Consider the following 22234-nt stretch of genomic DNA (forward strand, 5'->3'; position numbering starts at 1 on the left):
AACACTGGGTGGATCTTGTTCCATTGGTCCACTGATGCATCTTCTAATTCTATATTTTCTCATATATTCATTTCTCCTTGCCTTAGAGTCTTCATTTACTTTGGACATGGAGCTGATGCATCTTGTAGCTTTATATTTTCTCATATATTCTTTTCTCCTTGCTCTAGAGTCTTCATCCACTTTGGACATGGAGCTGATGCATCTTGTAGCTTTATATTTTCTCATATATTCGTTTCTCCTTCTTAGTAGATCTTGCTCATCTTCAACACTGGGGGGATCTTGTTCCATTGGTCCACTGATGCATCTTCTAATTCTATATTTTCTCATATATTCATTTCTCCTTGCCTTAGAGTCTTCATTTACTTTGGACATGGAGCTGATGCATCTTGTAGCTTTATATTTTCTCATATATTCTTTTCTCCTTGCTCTAGAATCTTCATCCACTTTGGACTTGGATTTTCATCTAATCTAGTACAACTATTGATATGATATGATACAACTAATAATAATAAATAGTTATATACTCATTTTAAGGTTTTATCTGATGTCATTATGATGACAAAAATAACTCTTACATCACTATATATGGTGTTTCCCATTCAAAGTCAATTGGAAAGGTCAATTACCTAAGAGTTACCTTACTATATATGGTGTTTCCCATTCAAAGTCAATGGGAAAGGTCAGATACCTAAAAGTTACTCACTATATATGGTGTTTCCCATTCAAAGTCAATGGGAAAGGTCAGATACCTAAAAGTTACCTTACTATATATGGTGTTTCCCATTCAAAGTCAATGGGGAAGGTCAGCTACCTAAAAGTTACCTTACTATATATGGTGTTTCCCATTCAAAGTCAATGGGAAAGGTCAGATACCTAAAAGTTACTCACTATATATGGAGTTTCCCATTCAAGTCAATGAGACTAAGAGTTGTAAAAACTGCAAAATTCCCCAGAGTAATAATGTGGTTGCCCTGGCAACCACACTAATAATAACTAGAGAGATGCAATTGGAAATTGCGAGTGTGGTTGCTGACGGTTGCTGACTATATTCTACAGTAAGCTAACTGTCATGTGAAGCTCGACCAATTGATTCCCTATTGATTCCCACTCCCATTGATTCCCTAGCAGAAATGTTACCCTAGTAATAGATAAAGTTTACCCAGGACTATAATGTGTTGCCCTGTTGGGCAACCACACTAACTAGAAATACTGTTCCTACGAAACAGTGTGGGCTTGCATGTAACACCATGTATGGGCACAAAGATCTACCCTTTGGCTGCACCTGCCTTTGTACTGTCTGTACAAAGGTTTGAGGAGAGCTTTCAGCGAGCCCACAATAATAATAATACAAATATAATATGTATACATTTAATTTATAACACACTTTACAAGGTTGGTGATGTCATCGTTATGACATCATCAATGTGATGTCAGAGATTCACAGGGAAGGGTTAGGGTTAAACCTGCCTTTATGAGCAGTTTAATATTTTGCACATTGCACCAGGCATATGCTAGGTTTGTTGAGGCTCAAGAGAGAGTGGCATCAACTCTCTCTTAAGGCTGGTCCACACAGACACCAATGCAACTCCTTGCAACCATTATAATTCCCAAATGGCAGAACAAGTCATTGGTTGCTATAGGCAAGGCAACACACTATTTCAGGGGTCTTCAACATTTTCAGGCCAAGGACCCCTTAGCTGAGAGATAGATGAAGCAGGGACCCCCAGATTCCATATAGTTTCATAGTCTGACAGCACAATCATCATTTGTATTTTGGATTCATGTCGATTTGTGTTGTCAGATATGTAACCACTTGAACCATCAATACTTAATAAACTTGACCTTTCACTCTGTTACTTAGTGTGCTCTTTTTCCCCCTCTACACCAAACCTCTTTGCCGAAAGCCCTATTTTTGGCTACAGTTCTCAGAATTTGGACACTAGGGTTCAAGTTGTTAATATAAAAACGATTGGAAGATTTGTAGGACCCCTGGCCTGTAGTAACTTTGAGGACCCCCTAGGGGTCCCGGACCCGCTGTAGAGAGATGTTGAGACTCGTGGTGGCATCAACTCTGTCTTAAGGCCAGACCACAGACACCAATGCAACTCTTTGCAAACATTATTATTCCCAAATAGCAGAACAAGTCATTAGTGTGGTTGCTATGGCAACACACTATTGTATTCATGTTTACACAATGCACCCCCTCCAACTGTAGGCCTATATATGTTCCTCATTTTCAACTCTTTATTATATTATATTTTGATTACACTTGCTTTGGCAATGTAAACGTATGTTTTCGCATGCCAATAAAGCTCCTTAGTTTGAATTGAATTAAAATGTGTATTCGGTTAGAGGATTTTCTTTTATTTGCTAGCGAAGTGAACCTGTGTTTTGTAAACTCTTTGGATGATGTTATCCGGATTGTAAGGCTGCATATTTTGTACAATACAATGTGTCCAATCAGACACGATTGGTCATGCTTCACTTGACATCACAATATCTTTTTCTGACCTCTACTGGAACAGTAACAGACTAGTCCACCCTCTCCATACTACAAAATAGCATACCTACAGTAGGTGGCGGTAATGCACCTGAAGGCTGAACTCTGGTTGGCTGGCAGCGCCAGAAAGTAACCGGAAAAGGAAGACGACGAGAGTGCAGTGTAAACAAATGTGTGTTTCCTAAACAATAAACACAGCGTTCGTTACTTTTCTTTCTCCAAACAGAACTCATTCAAGTGGCGACTGGCGACTGGGGACCTTTGGCGACGGTTGTCTAGGTAGTTATTACTTTCTCGTTTATCATTGACTTGCTGCTAGGAGCTATTAGCTATAGCTAATTGTTAACGTGTGTTTTTATCGCGGGCTGACTGATTAATTCACAAATGTTTTCTGTTGAACTGCCGTTCAAGTGAATAAATGTGTTGTAACTTGTGTGGACGGGGTAATTATGGCCAGATCGCACCAACGCAACTATATACTAATACTACAGCCGCTACTAGCCCTGAATACATGACTATCATATACATACATATGATAGTCATGTATTCAGGGCTAAGCCGCAACCAACTCCGTGCAACTAAAGAGTTTTACTTTTACGGCCAGTCCAGACTCAGAGTCCACACCAATGCAACTCCTTGCAACCGCCAGTGGGGAATGGGGATTAAATTTAGGCTGCAAGGAGTTTCCCTGCTGTCGACTGGCCTTTAGGCACTTTTCCGTTCCCAGAAAATAACTAGATTAGACTACATTTTTCCTGGAGATATTGTAGGTCTGTCAGTACAATCTCCCCAGGGAGGTGGTCAAACAAGCAGATACTTTATACCTACCTGTGTCCACTCCTAACCCTAAACCTAACCTCAGTAACCATGACGAGTAACTAACCTACCGACGCTACTCGGAATAACGGACCGGCGGAACAATGAGCAGGTACAAGTTTGATCTCCCACACGGGTTCAAACTAAGTAGCTTTGGGACTCGGTCAAGACTCATAGATATCTACGATCAAATACATATCGGACCATAGACATGCTCACTTTTTGATCAAATTTACATTTTTGCCTAGCTCTACTCTCCCAACACTGCTGCATCAGTGCCTTATTGCTTATGTCCAAAGCCAATCAGAATGCTTGTTACATTCCAAAATGACTTGGTCAGAAAGTGCTTTTAAGTTTTAAGTCAAGTTAAGTTAAGTTAAGTTTTGACTGAGAATTTTGAATGTAACAAGCATTCTTCTGATGGGCTGAGAAGTGAGAACTTGGGCAATAAGGCAGGACTCATCAGTGTTAGTAGTGGCAGATATACAGTAAATAAAGGCAGATAACCATGACTTAAGAAAAAATAGTTTTTGAGTGGTACCTACCGCTCCAACATTGTGTATGTAGTACCATTTCCATATGTCCATATGAGCACGGCTAGCGCCGTTCGGGACCATAGTTACCTTTTTTCCCTGTGGTAGCCTACTGCGGTTCTTGGCATCTTTGAAGAATCTCATTCTCAGCAACACTTGAGCAACGTTATATTTATCCGTGACCAGACAGTGGTACCTGTGCGTATCAGGGAGAGTGAACGGACAGGCAAGGGATCCTAGATACCGCCTTCCCCAATACAAAAAAGGTAACGAAAGGGGCAAGAGCACGGCCTCAATAGCTGCAATACCTCTGGCCTGGGTGACCTACCTTCAAGTGGCGCTGTTGAGCAGCCTAAGGCACCACTCGCTCACAATAAAAGTCACCTAGATGACTTGGGCAGGAAGTGTTTTTTTGTCTTTCCTGATCCTGTGTAGGTGGAAAATATGGTCGGCCTGAGAATGCGGTCAGGGTCCTGCTTAATAATTACATATATCGGATACAGTAAAATGCACAAACAGGGCTCTGCTGCGTATGGAATTATTGGGAAAATAATGGTTGTCGCCCAAAAAGACTTATCCATGTTATGATTCTTACACTTTAATAAGGATAATGCTGATATTATTATTAAGAACAGTTATTTTTCATTAAGAACAGTTATTCTTCGCTGCAATACTTATTTGTAACGTAAAGCTATTGTGGGCTTGCCTGAAAGGCGAGAACACTATGTTATCCTCATTATTTATATATAGTGAGTTCCGCCGCAGACATTTCGAAGGCGAAAACACTAAGGATTCGTCATTATTTCCGCAGCATATCGTGTTCCGTTAGCCAATGAGGCGCAATTGGTGGAAAAAAAATCTGGGAGTGGTGTTGGCCTCGCGTAGCCAGGCTTACCCATCTGCAAAGAGAAAAGCCTGGTGACAATATCAGGCAGAGACCGTTCAACTTCCGCTGTGAGAATTTCAGCGGAAGACTACAACGCATGACGTAACTTCCGTTAAACACAGCACTTCCGCCACTTCTAATAGAACCAACCGGAAGGAGTATTGGTTGAGCTTCACATGACAGTTAGCACGCTGCAGAGTATAGTCATGAGCGAGCCCACACTGTTTCGTAGGAACAGTATTCTAGTAGTTACCATTATCCTCCGTTAGTCTGTATTAATGAGTACTTCTCCCGGGAGGCAGCAATGTGCCGGAAGGCATCTAGTCTGCCAGAAACCACAAAAGAAGAAGACAGAAGTGACGTCATTTAAGGACCCCGACCGCATTCTCAGGCTGACCATATTTTCCACCTACACCTACTATTCTATGGGGTTGATGAAATGTAAAAATCGCTGAAATACATCTATGATAGCCTTGATCGAAGGCTAAGTTCCAATCATAGTTAGGACATGAAACGTCTGGATTGCAGGCAGTTTTAAATGCTTATTAGCTAAGAGGTTATAAGTGAAAGTAAATAACCATTGATTGTTCCGTTATGCAGTTTGTGACAAATTCACATTCCAAATTGGCTCTCTTTCATAGGACTGCTTAAGCCTAAAGATGGATGACGACTCAGAGTCTGTGGAAGAGGGGCCGTCTACTGCGTCTAGCTGTGCGAGAACTAGAAGAATCGAAGAGGAGCCTGACGATACTGAAGAGGCAGGGAATACAAACCTCATCAAAGAAGAGCATGACGATACTGAAGAGGCAGGGAATACAAACCTCATCAAAGAAGAGCATGACGATATTGCAGAGGTACGGAACACAAACCAAAACTATGTCTTGATAATATTGTTCATAACAATTAGCAAATACAATGATGGTACAAGTATAGAAGCATGCAGTCCAGGTATGTGTAACATAAGTCAGTGATATTGACAGGAGGACCAGAGCAGCGACGTGTTCATGTCCTGCTCACACTGTAAGAAAACCCTGGTGGAAGGCCGGACAGTTTACCAGAGGAAGCACTGCCCAGACCTCTTCTGCTCTGCTCCATGTCTTTCTGCAGCCAACCCAGCCAAAAGGGAGTGCCACAACTGCTTTAAGTGAGTACTGTTTAGTTTACTGTGGGCTCTATCATACGTTAGTGTCCCGTGCATAGCTGGGAATTGTGCAAAGTTTTGAAAAACAATGCATCTGCTGTAAAAATGGCATCTGCTGTACGTCATTGACCATTCCCAAATTTGGTAACGCTTCCTTTGTGTGTGTGTGTGTGTGTGCGTGTGTGCGTGCGTGCGTGCGTGCTTGCGTGTTGGATTATTATTACACCTGTTGTTAATTGCAGAGATGCACAATTGGAGTCTGAGATGCAGAAAACATAATTCTAAGGCGCGCTAGACAGTTGCGAGAGCTATCGTGTCCGTATCGTCTGAGAATGAGGGGCGGGGGGAGTCCAGTTAATTGTCAATGAAGGTCACGTGGTTTTTGTCGTTGCCGTGTCTCTTGGCCAAAAGACAGCCTTCGGTTGAGCAAGAGACATGGCAACGACATGAAACCACGTGACTTAGATAGAAAATGCATTGGACTCTCCCCTCCCTCCCTCATTCTCAAACGATACGGAGAAGATGTCTCATGCGTATGTCTGATTGCGGCCTAAGAGATAATTTCTATGTTTGTTTAGGTCTTTGTTGTTGTCATGCTTCCAGAATGAAAAACCAACATGTCACGCTCTCTCCGATCTCAAATTTGCTCTCCTGATCCCATGTTCTGTCAGGTGGATAGAGCGCCTGCAGGATTTGATCATAGCTCCTGTGGACGATAAAGGCACCACGAAGGCATTCTGCAGCAACACCTGCCTTTCCGCCTTCAACCACAAGAGAACAATCATCAATAAAGTAGCCTTACGGCCAGAACCATCACAGTCTCTCTGCAGCTTGTGCAACAAACACTGCATTGTAAGGGAACGTTGTACAAAACAATCATTGCATTCATTGTAAAGGGAACATTGTACAAAAGTCACTGCATTGTAGGGGAACATTGTACAAAATCACTGATTTTTAAGGGAACAATGTACAAAAAAGACACTTCATTCAGTGCTATGTAAGGAAACATTTCACTGTAATGTAAGGGAAGATGTACAAAGCTTTTAGTTTCTATGTTGTTTACCAATGATGACTGTATGGGTATACACAAATTCATAATATAATTGATATACAGGGGCCCACTGGTCTGAATGCAGCCCATCACATACTGTATGTACTGTAGCACTGTGTAGTCAATACAGCCGCAATGCTTTAAAGGTGGGGATTTTATTTATTTATATATAGTTATATTAGGAGGACATTTATTTCAAAAAAGGTGTACATAAAGACTTAAAATGTTGTTTTTAAGTGGCATTAAGTATGCCTGGTTGTCAGGTGGGTGGTGACCCAGCTGGAGTTATTCACACCCACAGTGTTGGGTGAATGGTAAAAGGGGAGGGGATGAGTATATGATGTCATTAAATCTGTGTTTTTCGACTGAGCCTTTTGACTCCGAGGCTTTCAGGAAGTAAACAAAAATACACAGGGAAGACAAATCTGCACATTAAAACCCCACCCGGTGGTCTATTAAGAGTAATGTTAACTTCATAGACACATACAAAACAGAAAAAGTACAAAACTATGGCACCACCTCTTTTATATTAAAAACAGCAATGTGTTCATATATCACAACACCACTGTTCCTATCTCTCCTCTGCAGAGCAAATATGAGTTAACTTTGGATGGTGTTGTCCACAAGATGTGCAGTGATGACTGCTTTGTACGCTTCCGTACAGCTAAAAACCTGACAGTGTTTTACTGTGTGAACTGCGATGCCTGCTGCTTCAAGAACATAATCACTCTGAACCTGCATGATGGGAACAGAACACTCTGTAGTGACGAATGCCTGACCACATTCAAACAGGTACAGAAAACTATTTGATTATGGAAAATAATAGTGATTATCTCAAATAATTGTGCCGCACCTACGTTGTACCACCATGAACAGTGACATGGATGGTCACAGGGTGATATTAAATAGGGAGTCTTACTGGTAGTAAATTGACTACGCGTACACTTCACACAAACTGGTCCTAATGTCTCCTCTACCTTTTTATTTCAGAAAATCAAGACGCCAAGTGCATGCAACATTTGCAAGACTTACAGGCAGACATCAGATATGTTTGATGTTAAGAGCGACGGCAATGTTGCCCTCTTATGTACCAAGAGCTGTGTGATGGCCTATAAGATCCGGTTGGCCAGTGTGTCAGGTACCAATAACTCTACCAGCCTCTCAGTCAAAATCCATGCGTTGCCTCTTGCTTTGCTTCTCTGTGTTGGTTTCTTACAGACCACCAACTGCTTTGTGTGGAATCACCTGCCAAAATAGATTTGCTTTCTTGGTGTATCGCCTACTCTTAACCACTTGCACGCTTATTCACATGCACCATACATGCAAAGTAAAATCTCAAGCTAACTAATTGTCATTTCCTGAATATTTCAATTCCGATTTTGATGTTTGATTTGGTGTTTCTTAGAATGCTGCCTGCCAACATTCCACAACTGTGAATTAGATGGGGAATGATAGAATTACTTGTCTTTTTCACCCTGTCTTGATCAAAAGAGATATACGAATATTCCTGTCTAAACCTACTAATGTTGTCTCCTTATACAGATGTCCCATATCCGTGTGACAAGTGTAGTAAGATCACATTACCAGCCTACCACGTGGCCCTGTCTGATGAATCTATCAAAAACTTTTGCTCTCTACCCTGTGCCATGGCTTTCCAGGTAGGCAGTTCAGCGGGTTAAATACAAACTATTAAGTCATAGTATAGTCATAGTGCTGTCACCACTTGTAATTGGTCTAATTTAGTATGTCCTACTGTATTTTCTCTATACTTATAGACCTGCAGTCTGAAAGCAACGAACACCTCTCCTCCCTCCTCCTCCACCACCTCCTCCTGCAAGATTATGAAGAACAAAGCCATCCTCTGTAAACCAATGGTTCAGGATGTAGGAGTCTCCTGTACAACACAGGTTGTCAACAGTGAAGCACAGACAGGTAATGCATGCGCATCGTGGCAATCGTCTTTTAGACCACATACCAAATCACTGAATGTTACAATGAAACAGTTACACCCCCCCCCCCCCCCCCCCCCCATAAGCAAATAATGGGAGAGTGTTATTATATTTCAGATGACAACTTCCCCAAGGTGATCATCCTGCCTGTCCCATTTCCTGTGTTTGTGCCAGTGCCTTTGAATCTGCTCTCCTCAAAGCCTATAGGACTGCTTGTACAGGTATGTGTGCACGCATTACCTTTTTGTCTCTTCATCTACCTCACATTCACCTACATACTGTATGTATAAGTTTATTTATATACATTTTCAGGAATACACTAAGAAATCAAGATCAACTAAAATGGACAATGGCCCTACTACGACTTCCCTGTCAGGGAATGATCAGGTACATCGCCCTTCCATGTTCTATTGTCAATCACCGACATATAATCTCAAATATTTCTATGTTTGGCATCTGGGTGGCACCACTGGGGAGACAAACACAATTGGCTGTGTGAGGCCGATCTCTGTCACTGTACTAGCGACTCCTACCGGAGGGAGGCCTCTGCTTGCGTTATGCCATCCCTGTGAAATTGGCAGGCGATGTCGAGTATATTGATGGAGACGCATGGTTGTCTGCATCCTCCCATAGACCCAATAGTGGTTAGCAGTGACAGGGACATGCAGAATACCACACGCATCTGGGAAGACTGCTCACACAGATGTTTTACACATTCTCTGTACATTTACAGGCATTCTGTGGAGGCCCAGAAGAACCAGAGATTGACAACTCAGACGAATCCTGTGGTGGAGACTACCTACCTGACAGTGCACAATACAGTGATTCTGAAAGGATCTCTGAAAGCATTGCGGAGGAGATCCCTGCACAGAATAAGCTTGTGCAAAAAGCAACTGAGGAAGTACGTTTTAGACTGTTCCCATTGCAAACCATGGCTAGATGTTATCAGAGAATTATGAAAGTCTGACGTCTCATTACTCTATGTGGCTACGCCTAGGGTTAGATAATGGGGAGAGTCGAACGAACGAAACATCTGAGTATTGAGACGTCGGAACAACGCCACCCAGATGTTATTAGGTGCTTGGGGTTGGGGCATGCATGACAACACCTGTTTTTTATGAGAACTTTAATGGGTTGCCAATTTAATCCAACCAGGGGAGATTACCCATTTATCAACTTCAATTTTGTAGTGTTCCTCTTCCAATTTAATTTCTCTGTCATCACTTACAATTTCACTTTTCTTTTAATCCTGTATGAGTTCTCTCTCCATATTCAATACAATTATTATTCCAGCCTGAAAATGCACTTTCTGTTTACCAAAGAGCTGAAGAGGCATGTTGTGAGCTTATAGATCAGCTATTTCTGGCAAACATGTGCCTGTATAAACAGAGAAAACCAAGAGGGGGCCTTTAGAGCCCTTGTGAATCCAGACAAAGTATTAATATATTGTGGTGGCATTGAGATGATTTATTACTGTAATTGTTGAAACTCAACTGAAAAGGTGAAAAATAAAGTACAATCTTTCATTACATTTTTCCAGTTTGATGACACTGCAGCTTTCAGCTCTGATGAATCATTTACTGGAGACTACGTGCCTGACAGTGCTCTATATAGTGATTCTGAAACACCCGTTGACAAGCAGAATCCTCCATCTTTGGAAAATACACCAACAATCCCAAAGTCTTCTGATGACTTGTCGATGGACAATGAGACTATGGACAGTGGAAATGAAAGGGTAGGTTTGAGTCTATTCCTCCTCCAAACTAGACTAGATATTATTACTTTAGCATATTGTAATAGCGAAATTGCCACTGCGTCATGATTAATCCACTACACTTTTGTTGCGTTCACTCTAGCAGGTACAAAAGCTACACAATGACCAAAGCATTGATTTCTTTTATAGTCTCCACCAGCCGAAGGCATGGGGGAGAGTATGTTTTCGCCCCTGTCCCGCCGCCCGTCCGATTTTTGCAAAACTAACCTTTGGCCAGTACTCCTTCAGATTTTGTCCAAAAATCACGCAAATCAGTAGACAGTCCATATGGATCTGTCCGATTTTCCATATTCCATCCTGATTGGCTAAAACTGGCCTCCAAAGTTTGCAGGATTGGTCCGTTTTGAATAAAATGCCTGAAATCATGAACGCAGTGTGATTTTGGTGAAATTTTGCATGCACGTTCCCCATAGGCCGAGGAATAAATGCCACTTAAATTCAAATCAGCCTCATGGTGGCGCTATAACAGGCCCGATTCGTGTTTTCCTAATTGGCTAACATTGGCTTCCAAAGTTTGCAGGACTGGACCATTTTGAACAAAATGACTTAAATTATGAATGCAGCTTGTGATTACAGAGAAATTCTGCATGCACATTCCCACTAGGTCAAGCAACAAATGCCACTCTTTTCACATTGGCCTGTAATAGCGCCACCAGTTTTTTGGAACAAAATGCCTCAAATCATGCATGCAGCGTCACATTGCCGTTCAAGGCCAAAGAAGACATGGCACCCACCAGGACCTACCTGACCTGGTGGAGACCTGTGCTCGTAAGAGCACTGCTTCTATTTTTATTTTATTTTTTATTCCTAAGAGAGTAATTTGCTGAATGGCGGACTCTTCGAGTATAATTTGATGACCATCAAATAAAATCTTTGGTTCAGGAATGCGACAAAAACTAAACAAGTCTCCAAGGCTTCATGGGGTGTGTTATTTATAGAAAACAAGTCATTTTGTGGGTGAACCCCTTTAATTAACAAGACTGATTAACAGCAAGGATTCGTTTTTCAAAGTGTTGGGCACATAGAGTATATAAACAATAGAGAGCGGACCGGCCCCGCCCCCACTATCATTTCAATGCAAGTGCTCAGTGGCGTTTTGAAGCAACGGCTACGTGCTAGCATGTAGCTAATCCAGGTGCATTCTGGGGGAAATTGGTCTCTACTAGAGACCACAAATGACGTCACGCTGCTCTCCGCTCAGAGGAAGGATTGTCTGGAGTTCTGGGGGCTTGGTTGGGCATCAGCTGGCGTCCATTGAAAGATGTTTACATTCAGTGTTAGTTGTTGTCTTTTTTCACTTTCAGGATGACATGCCAAGCCCAGCCCCAAGGAGCACACCCCCACCCCAAAAGAGGTCCAGGGGAAGGCCACCAAAGAGGAAAGATGCATCCAATATAAAGGTTCATTTCTGCACACTTGGCTCCCCTTTGCTCCCAGTTTCTGACTTTTTGTGCACCTACGCTTCCGTCTAGACCAGGGGTTCACTTTTTTTTATACCTTTTAACGTGGGCATTTGTTAGCCTCGCGTGGCCAGACAGACTCTTCCACACCCTCTGGTGGCCCACGCAGTGTGTGAATTAGTCTGATCAACTCCAGGCTAGGCGTGTGTGTCCATCACGCACGGATTGTGCACGATCCGTGTGCACGCTGTGCCGTTCACGATTGCAAAAGACCACATCTTAATCCATGCTACCGTTGCTGAGCTAGGAGCAGTGTTGTTAAAACTTATGTTGCAATGATTTTTTCTCTTCAATGTCCCGTGATGCCATGGTCTCCATAGACTTCCATTTAATTTATAGTGCACGGATCGTGCACGCCCATGCCTAGATGATGCACCACGTGTGTGCACACTGTTCACAGCTTTCAAACAAAAAATCCGCTTGGAAATCCGTTCAGGCATTCATGATTTAGGAGCCATTATGTTTTCTTCAGATGTAAACAAACATGGCTGCCATGTTTAAAAGAATGGGTTGGTATGGGGGTTAAACATGCAATTTCGCGATCGCGATCATGTCTAATACATTTCTGGAGGTCCAAAAAAGAGTTTTGAAAAAAAAAATCTTGAAAAGATTTTTTTTTCTTCAAAAAACGGCCCAAACTCGGGAAACTCAGGGTTGGCACAGGGGTGGTACCTTTTCAAACTCGGGAAACTCGGGGTTGGCACCAGATGTGTTAACATAGGAAGTAAACGCAGGCAGGATGTGGTCACAGATAAATGGGTTGTTCCCGTACACATGGAAAGGTAGACACCTCCTTCGGCTCTGGGGCATTGGTAAGAAAGGACTGGCAAGCTTCCGGAATTCTGAAGGACACTTCCAATCAGATGCGGGACTCCCTCTTTCCATCTGCATGGGCAGAGTGCTTTCCACAGTTCCGCATTTCACCAATCCTGTTTTACCAGTCGTGCCAATGAAATGCAGCGGCGGATGAGGTATCTAGCTTTTTATATCTGTGGTTGTTCCGGCCAAAAATGCAGATCAAAAATTAAATCAAATCAAATTCCCTGCATTCGGGCCGGGGCAGCCTGGACCAACGGCTATTTCTCTGGATTCTCGGGTTGGGGCAGTAAATTAGTTAAATGGAACTCTAGGCATTTTAATTAAATCTGCAAAAGAGTTTTACAGTGTTCAGGTTTTCATTTTCTGTCCTTAACATTGGTTACATATGTAGAAGGATTCTTGGATGTGTGCAATCACTTTGGTGTCTTGTTAATCATATTTAGCCAGAGGACACAGCTGCCTCCTGTCTTACAGCTCTAAAGAACAATCTTCAAGTTGTTGTTTTTTTCCTCTCAGGATGACATGCCCAACCCAGCATCCAGGAGCCCATCCCCACCCCAAAAGAGGCCCAGAGGAAGGCCACCAAAGAGGAAGAATCATGTCAGTACAAATAAATATATCCAATATAAATGGCCACAGCTAATATCTGCACACTTGGCTCCCCTTTGCTAATTTCATCCAGCTACTGACATTTTGTGCGCCTACTGTACGCTTCAGTCTAGAATTATATCTGCAAAAGAGATCTACAGTGTGCAGGCTATCAGGTTCGTTTTCTGTTCTTGGATGTGTGACATCAATTTGTTTTCTTGTCATATTTACAGGCAGAGGACCCAACTGCTTCCTGCTCTGAAGAAGATATGCCTGACAGTGAACCAGAACCATGCAATGATTCTGACAGCAGTGCTAGTTTGTCTGGTGTTAGCAAGCAGAGGCTTCCTCGTTTGAGAAAGTCGATTGTTAACAAGCGGCTTCCTTCTCTGAGGAAAGTACGAAGAGTCACACAATCTGAGGGGAAGATAGTGACAGAGAACAGAGAACACGATTACGACAGAAAAAACTACTGTTACTTTTGTGGGAAAGCTCAAACTAAAATTTCTCGCCACATGGAATTGAAGCATAAAGAGACAGAGCCAGATGTCGCTAAAGCTTTCTCATTACGTAAGAACTCTAAGGAAAGAAAGAGGTTAATTGATATTTTACGAAACAAAGGAAATCACAAACACAATGAAGAGGTTTTGCACACGCAAAGTGGAAAACTGAAGTTGAAAAGAAAACCAAATAATTCTACAAAAGAAAAAAACTACAAGAGTCAAGACTTTGTGACCTGTCAATATTGTAAAGCCATGTTTGCCCGCTGTTGGCTGTGGAGGCATGTGGTTATATGTCCTTCCAAGACTGAGGAAGTCACTAAACCTGGTCGTTATTGTTTGGGTCGTGCCGTTATTGCTCAATCAAAATTGAACGGCCAATATTCCCCTGAAACGCTTGAACTCCTTGAAGCTATGAGACAAGATGAGATTTCAGTTGCTGTTCAAAATGATGTCCATATATTAGAACTGGCTCAGGACCTCTGTGCCAAGCATGGTAAAGAAGATCCCAACAAAACTGTCCCTGAGAGTATCAGGGATACACTCAGAGCATTGGGTAGACTTGTGTTAACCATGAAGAAGAAGGAATCATCATTTTCCATTGAGGATGCTGTAAAAGCTAACAGTGTTGACAGAGTTATTGAGGCTATGAAAGAGGTTTCGGGTTTCGATGAACAGAACCAGTCCTATCAGAATCCAAATCTTGCATTGAAATTGGAGCGTGGACTTATGAAGATAAGTGAGCTTATCCTGCATAAGGCCAAGGCAGGTGATGATGAGCAGGCAGTAGAGGAGGTACAGACATTTCAGAAGGTTTTCTCGTCCAGATGGGCAGAACATCCTCCCACTCGCCGACCCCGAGTTACTCTTCCTACTCAGGTCAACAAACCATTGACCATTCCATTCACACACGATGTACAGCTTCTGTACAAGTACCTACAAAAGAAAGCAGCCGAGGCAATTGTAAACCTTGAGAAAGAAGACTCCCCAAAGACATACACAGCACTTGCAAAAGTGACACTCGCACAAATAAGCATCTTCAACAAATTGCATACAAGTGAAATTTCGAAAATGTCCATCGAGTCTTTCATGAGAAGGGTCCAGTCTCATCACCACGCAGACACAGCTGGCTTACTGTCAGAGTTTGAGAAAAAGCTGTGCACACACTTCAGCATGGTAGACATGATAGGCAGAAGTGGCGGAAAAGTTGCAGCTTTGTTAGCCCCTGATGTTTGCAGTGCAGTGATGCTGCTTGTAAAGAAAAGAATTGCATGCAATGTCTATGAGAGTAACCCCTTCGTATTTGCCAAGCCAAAGTGCCACAGATCTGCCTACACTGGACAAAATTGTATTAGGATTTGTGCAAGTGAGTGCGGTGCGCAGAGTCCAGAGTTTCTCAGGTCTAGATACTTTCGAAAGCACATTGGAACACTTTTTCAGATTCTCAACCTCCAAAACAACGAGCTTTATCACCTTGGCACCTTTTTTGACTGTGACATCCGAGCCGACAGAGACTTCTATCAGCTGCCAGAGGCAGCTTTAGAAATAGCAAAGATCTCAAGGCTTGTAGAAGCAATGGAACAAGGACATCTTAGGACATTCCAAGGGAAGTCTCTTGATGAGCTTGAAATTGATGGTATGTGTGCAATTTAACATATTATCTAAACTTAATGTGTGCATATTTGTGATTTAGTAACATGTATGTATACCTTTGCTTTTCTCTCAAGATGAAATAAACCCAGATATGGCTCAGAACATTGCAGACAATAGTGGTGATGAGGGAGAGGATGAAGAATCGACTCATCCCCTTCAGCTTGAGGGTATGCAATAAACACAAAAATGTTTCATTGATAGAACAACTGTCAACCACACTTGCAGTGGAATTATATTACTTTAACCCAATGTTAGGAAAAAGAAGAATGATGGACTTAACACAAGCTGAGCCCACCACATCCCCACAGGAGGAGCCCAGCACTTCAACAGGTAAAAAGTGTATATTTTAGTGTTTTTGAGGTACCAGTGAGATTGCGACCGGAGCGCTCATTTTGTAGTCCACCTTATGGGCAGTCCCCGGAAGGAGGCGGCCGCTTGCTCCACCTCGCGCCCAAAAGCGAGTGCTCCTGGTCTCAATCTCACTGAATCTAAAAAACACTGTGACTGTGTATACACACACACAGTCACACACACACTGTATTCACTTCTATTTGTCTTTTAAAGTTTTACGTTAACCGCTTGAACCTTTGCTATTCTTAGTGGAACATTCGTCAAAGAATTCCACGAACATGATTTGGTGTAGAGGGGAAAAAGAGCTGAACAAGTTCAGAGCCAAAGGCCAAGTTTACCATGTATCAAGGGTTTAAGTGGTTAAATGTCTGAAATTGCACATTAACTTGAATCCAACATATCTTTCTCCTCTAATTAGCAAATGGGGCCATGGAGAGCGACTGGCCTTCATGCCGCTATTCACAGCGGAACAGTAATCCTACCGGTTCCACGCTTGCCACCTATAATGGTACAGTACTCTAACAATCTAAGCTAAGTTCCCCTCCATGAATGTTTTCTTTTTCTTTTTTCCAATAATGTTTAAAACTTTTTGTAATAATCTTTAGGGTGGAACATTAAAAATAAATAAATACAAAAAAAGAATCTAAATAAATGAAAAAAGTAATTGAAAGAAACACGGCCTCTTCCCGTTTTAGAAGGGCAGTCACTAGAACCAAGTTTGTGTTTCTCTAGATTAATGTATGATGGTTAAAATGGTGTTTGAAGTTATACTGGGTTTGTATGGGAAGATCAAATTTGAATGAATATCAAATATCTTAATACTTACAAACTGTCCCGGGTGCTCCCAAAAACACAAGACGATAAAATTACCCAAGTTTTTTTTCTTTTCTTTTTTTGCCTTTTTCTAGGACAAGCAAAACACATGGAAGGACTGCATACTCCTCAAGTTACTCTCTCTACTCGGCTCAACAAACGACCGCTGACCGTTCCATTCACACATGATGTACAACTTCTGTACCGGTACCTAGAAAAGAAAGCGGCGGAGGCGCTTGAACAACTGAACAGAGAAGACTCCCCACAGGCATACTCAGAACTTGCTAAAGTGACACTCGCACAAATAATCATGTTCAACAAACTACATGCAAGTGAAGTCTCTGAAATGACCATCAAGGATTTCATGGAAAGGACCTGGGCAGAGGTCCGTGACACAGACACAGCTTTTGTCCTGTCAGAGTTTGAGCAAAAGCTGTGCACACACTACAGCAGGGTGGACGTCACAGCAGGCAAATTACGCGGCAGTAGGAAAGTTGCCGTTTTGTTAAGCCCTGAAGTTGACAGTGCAGTGATGCTGCTTGTAAACAAAAGAGTTACATGTGGTGTTCCTGTGACAATTGACCCTTTAGTATTTTTTCCACCAAAGGGCCATGGCTACTACAACGGACAGGACTGCATTAAGACGTTTGCAAGAGAGTGCGGTGCACAGGGTCCAGAGTGTCTCAGGTCTAGATATTTCCGTAAGCACGTCGGAACACTTTTCCACATTCTCAACCTCAAAAACTACGAGCTTTGCAAACTTGCCACCTTATTGGGCTGTTACATCCGAGCCGACAGAGACTTTTATCAGCTGCCAGGAGGAGCTTTAGAATTGGCAAAAATCTCAAAGCTAGTACAAGAAATGGAGCATGGATATCTTTGGAAATTCCAAGGAAAATCACTTGATGACATTCAAATTGATGGTATGTATTGAAGCTAATGTATTATCTAAACTTGTTGTGTACTGCACATTTGTGAGAGACACAGTGCTTGAGTATTATGCATAATACATGTATGACCTTTCTCTCAAGATGAAATAGAACCAGATCTGGCTTGGGACACTGCAAACAATGGTGATGATGAGGCAGAGGATGAAGAATCAGTTCAGCCTGTTCAACCTGTTCAACTAAAGGGTATGTAATGAGCACAATGTTGTAGCAGGTTGTAAAAATCTTAAGGAAATAAATCGTATCAGCAGCAGAAAGATAACGTCTGTTCACCCCTTACTTCCAGCACCCTTGCTCAGACCACACCTATCTTTTAACTCTGCCTCTTGTGGTCTCAACCATACACATATAATGTTTTGTGACTGCATCTTGCGTGGTTGTGATGCTGTTATTTTGACAAAACCTGTCCTGTCCTGATATATAGATACCATGCAAAACAGACCCCAGTAGAAAACAATAACAGCCAAACTTTCACAACTGGTAATAAATAGCATAGACCAGTCTTTCCCATAAAGTGGGCAATGTGCCATTTTTGCGTTGTGAGTATAGTTTTCCCTCTCCTATCAGATTATAATTTCAAAAGAGTTATCTCCAAAATTATAAAAGAAAATGTGTAATTTGTTTTTCAAAATAAACACAGACATTTTCATTAAATCAAACAATTCCATCATGGATTGAAAGAAAATAAAAGAAAATGTTTTGATATATAGTGAAAATGGCAGAGCTTGCATCCATTACAAGTGGTTAAGTCATGAGTCATGAGGTATTTTTGTAAGTTTGGGTCCTGGAGAGACCAAATTCATCTTTTGGGTTTCTCATGGTTTAACCACTGGCATAGACACTGTCTATACCCCAACTCCTCTGTCAGTTTTGAACCAATTCAGACATTGCTGTGACAGATGCCAACCATTACAAAGCACTCTGAATTCACCCATTTCCAACCTATCGTCGTCATATAAGTGGTCCTCATTCACTAATGCTCATGATGGTACCATTTCTGTCTATTCTGTCTGTCTCAGAGGAGGGCTGTGGACAGTTCAGAAACTTGCCGACCATATTGAGTGAATATTTGTAATTAATGCAAAACAGTGGCTTCTATTTCAGCATGAGACCTTTCCAGGTAAAAAGGGGACTTAGTTTTCTTTTAGATTAGAATCCACACATCAACGATATCATTGGTAGGCATGTTTATGAACTGTCCACAGCCCAACAATGTGACATGTAGTGAGTTAGTGAAAATTGTGCCATCTTATAGGAGACCAATTATATGAAGATGAGGTTGAAAATGGTCTTTAAGTGAGATCCATGACCCACCTCAGGAGTTCTTTTTCCAGACTTTTTATATGGTCTAAATCATGTACAGTATGATGCATCACTGTCTCTCCAAAGACGTGTAACTTATAACATACCCCTTTCTTGTAATGTTCTAGAAAAACACACAGAAAAACTGGATGAAGTCAGCAGCTCCAGAGGTAATGTATCGGAACAAATTCCACAGATTTAGCCTTTGCTATTATTTAACTCTGAATAATACTTTGCAATGCTACATCAAGAGTTAATATCTTGCCTCCTGACAATTTCCTTCGTTTATGCTCGTCATTTATGGCTATACAAATAGTTAAATCTGCAATCTGTAACTTTAACATCCTACTCGGGACTCAAACCTGGGTCCCCCACACAACCTCCAATGTTTACTATTGAGCTATCGTGGAGAGCACGGGAAGGCGATTTATTTCCATTTCAGTTTCATGCAATTGTCAAGCAGCAGTGGTCATACCTTATCCATCATTATTTAGCATTCAATGACCTATTAATTATGCCAATATGCCATGTCTTTATTCAAGCCCTTATTAACTCATTCATTGCCTTTTCAAGATGGCCGCCAGGATGCCACGTTCCTAAATTTCTAGTGCACGGATCATGCACGCCCATGCCTAGATCGCTTGGAAATCCGTTCAGGCATTCATGAGATAGAAGCCTTCAAAGTCAAACAAAACAAACAAACATGGCTGCCATTTTGAAAGATGTGTTTGCAATTGCGATCATGCCCAATACATTTTAGGTATTTTTGGAAATTATTTTGATTTATTTTTTTTAATAAATAAATAAATAAAAAATGGCTGCCAACTCAGGAAACTCGGGCCGTGGCATCCTGGGGTACTGAAATAACTCGGGAAACCCGGGCATGGCATTTAATGAGTTAATATGCCAATACGATACAACCCTAGAATTAACAAAGCCAAAACCACCATGCCTCCCACAAAATAACAACCAACAGGCACACACGCTTTATGGCAGTTGATCTTTAACTACCATTTTGAAGATGCGTCACGAACTTGAAATGCTAACCATTATTATGAAAATAATAATGTAAATTCCTAGGGAATATCTTAACCAATTAATTTGCATTTTTGTATTTTTACAGATGGCAAGCAGAAGCAGAAGCTGAAGTTGAAGCAGAAGCAGAAGCAGAAAATGAAATGGACAGAGAAAGAAGTGAATGCTGTCATGAAGCACTTCAAAGTGCACATTTCCAAGGGTCAACTTGCTACAGTGATCGAGAGCAGAGAGTGTAGAGATGCTGAATATGCTACTCTGAAACATAGAACTGTGCAAAATATACGAGATTTTGTGAGGAACAGGGGCATAAAGTCAAAGTGAGTTTTATGGATGGATCAGTTTAACATTTTTAAATCAGACATGATTGTTTCAAAGGCGATAACATGCCTACAACACTGGTCTGACAAAAGAAGATTAATCGAGAAGAAGAGTACCACCACCGTGCCTGAGCCAAATCAAGACAGTCACAGAACCTGGAACACAACAGTGGAGAAAGAGACACTGTAGCAACTTGGACATTTAAGTCTCTTTTATTATATTAGTAAAGGTGCTTGGACAGGAATGACTGACATTTCAATGTGAAATACATCTCAATCACGGGTTATGACTCTGTAATATAACAATGTAATTATGAGGATATTGTTCAGCCTACCTGGGGTGTGATCAATAAATTACATGGCATGAAAATGTGCAGAGTGCAACACCCGAGTATGACAAAGAATACATCAAGCAGTGGGATTTGGGTGAGTTGTACAGGTTTGGGGGTCATTTACATTGTATATTTTAGTTACCATGACACTGCTTTATATGTGTCTTCAGTATTGTAAATCAAAGTTAAGTTCTTATTGAGCGGTGGTAGACCGCTCCATAGCATGGCCGTGTGTGTATCCGTGTATGTATGTATGTATCCGTGTATCCGTGTATGTATGTATGTGTGTATGTAGCCTGAACTACCACTCAGTGACCAGAGAGGGTGCTCTTGAGTCTAGTCTGAGCATCAACTGCAATACTCTATCTCTCTCTCTCTCTCACACACACACACACACACACACACACACACACACACCGCAACCACCGCTCAGTTCACACAGGTGTGATTTTTTTTTATATGAGTGTGAACTCTGTCATAGATTCGCCATTTGAATCTGTCTTGTGTGAAAAACATTAAAACCATCAGATGAGTGTTAGCAGGAGAAGTGTGTTATTTTGCCCCAAATGTTTTCTTTATTCTACTTTCATGTATCATCAAATGTCAGATTTGGTGTCGTTGAGCTACGCCCTTGTCTCTGGTCCCACTTGGAAGAAGCCAGCCTCTGAAGGTGGTTTGTACAGTAAATGGTAAATGGTGCATTTATATAGCGCTTTTATCCAAAGCGCTTTACATAGATTGTGTATTACATTCACCCATTCATTCATACACCGGTGGCGGAGGAAACCATGCAAGGCACCAACTTATACTCACCGGGAGCAATTAGGGGTTCAGAGTCTTGCCCAAGGACTCTTCGACATTAACTCAGGGGGAGCCCGGATTCGAACTGGGAACCCTTTGTGCTCTAATAACGGCTCTACCCCTGAGCTATGCCGCCCCTACAGGAGACGGGTGTTTTCTGACTGCCGTCTGCTCAGGCTCGCCACACTTCCATCCTGCTCTGTCTGCCAGGCCCCACTTAACAGTTGACTTGTAGCAACCCCAGTTCAGCAGAGTCCATTTAGTGTGGTAGATCTATCTACTAGGTCACTGATGTATAGTAGTGGATACGTATGAGAGCACTGCTGACTCCCAATACAAACATTAATTTATACAACACAGATAGTAAGTGAAACTATTTATGATTGAACATTTTTAATCTGCAATACAACTTTATAAAATGTGTAGGACGGGGGTCCTTGGCCTTGAAAACAAAGACTCTTGGACTGCAGTCAACTAATGCTCAAACAACACTGCGTTCAAGTCCCTAACCTACTGTAGCCTAGTTACCTGTGAATTTTTCAATGTTAACATCAAAAACACTAAAGTGAATGACTTGTGTGTTGTGTAGTATACCCAGGGCCCCCTATCCTGCACGGGCCTTATCCCTTATTATCCCTTTGTATTTGGAAAAAAAGTAAAAAT

The 22234-nt window shown here is 41.8% G+C and overlaps 1 protein-coding gene across 1 annotated transcript; it reads left to right on the forward strand.

Moving 5' to 3' along the window:
* The first annotated feature begins 2645 nt into the window (after positions 1–2645).
* On the forward strand, positions 2646–21209 carry LOC308292633 (uncharacterized protein). The gene is made up of 22 exons (XM_080735026.1): positions 2646–2779; positions 5377–5589; positions 5716–5879; positions 6548–6728; positions 7516–7719; positions 7918–8065; positions 8470–8585; positions 8703–8859; positions 8994–9097; positions 9189–9263; positions 9610–9777; positions 10417–10611; positions 11955–12050; positions 13446–13529; positions 13751–15653; positions 15745–15837; positions 15926–16000; positions 16440–16529; positions 16930–17757; positions 17866–17967; positions 19212–19253; positions 20207–21209. The coding sequence occupies exons 2-22, from the start codon at positions 5395–5397 to the stop codon at positions 20440–20442; spliced, it is 5256 nt and encodes a 1751-aa protein (XP_080591152.1). The 5' UTR covers positions 2646–2779; positions 5377–5394; the 3' UTR covers positions 20443–21209.
* The last annotated feature ends 1025 nt before the right edge of the window (positions 21210–22234 follow it).

Source organism: Nannobrachium achirus, assembly GCF_963921795.1.
Source record: "Nannobrachium achirus genome assembly, chromosome: 10".
NCBI lineage: Eukaryota > Metazoa > Chordata > Actinopteri > Myctophiformes > Myctophidae > Nannobrachium > Nannobrachium achirus.

Coding starts and splice junctions, on each gene's coding strand:
- LOC308292633 (XM_080735026.1), top strand. CDS start 5,395: ATGGATGACGACTCAGAGTCTGTGGAAGAGGGGCCGTCTACTGCGTCT. Junction 7,720..7,917: donor GCCTGACCACATTCAAACAG/GTACAGAAAACT, acceptor TTTTTATTTCAG/AAAATCAAGACGCCAAGTGC. Junction 8,066..8,469: donor CCGGTTGGCCAGTGTGTCAG/GTACCAATAACT, acceptor CTCCTTATACAG/ATGTCCCATATCCGTGTGAC.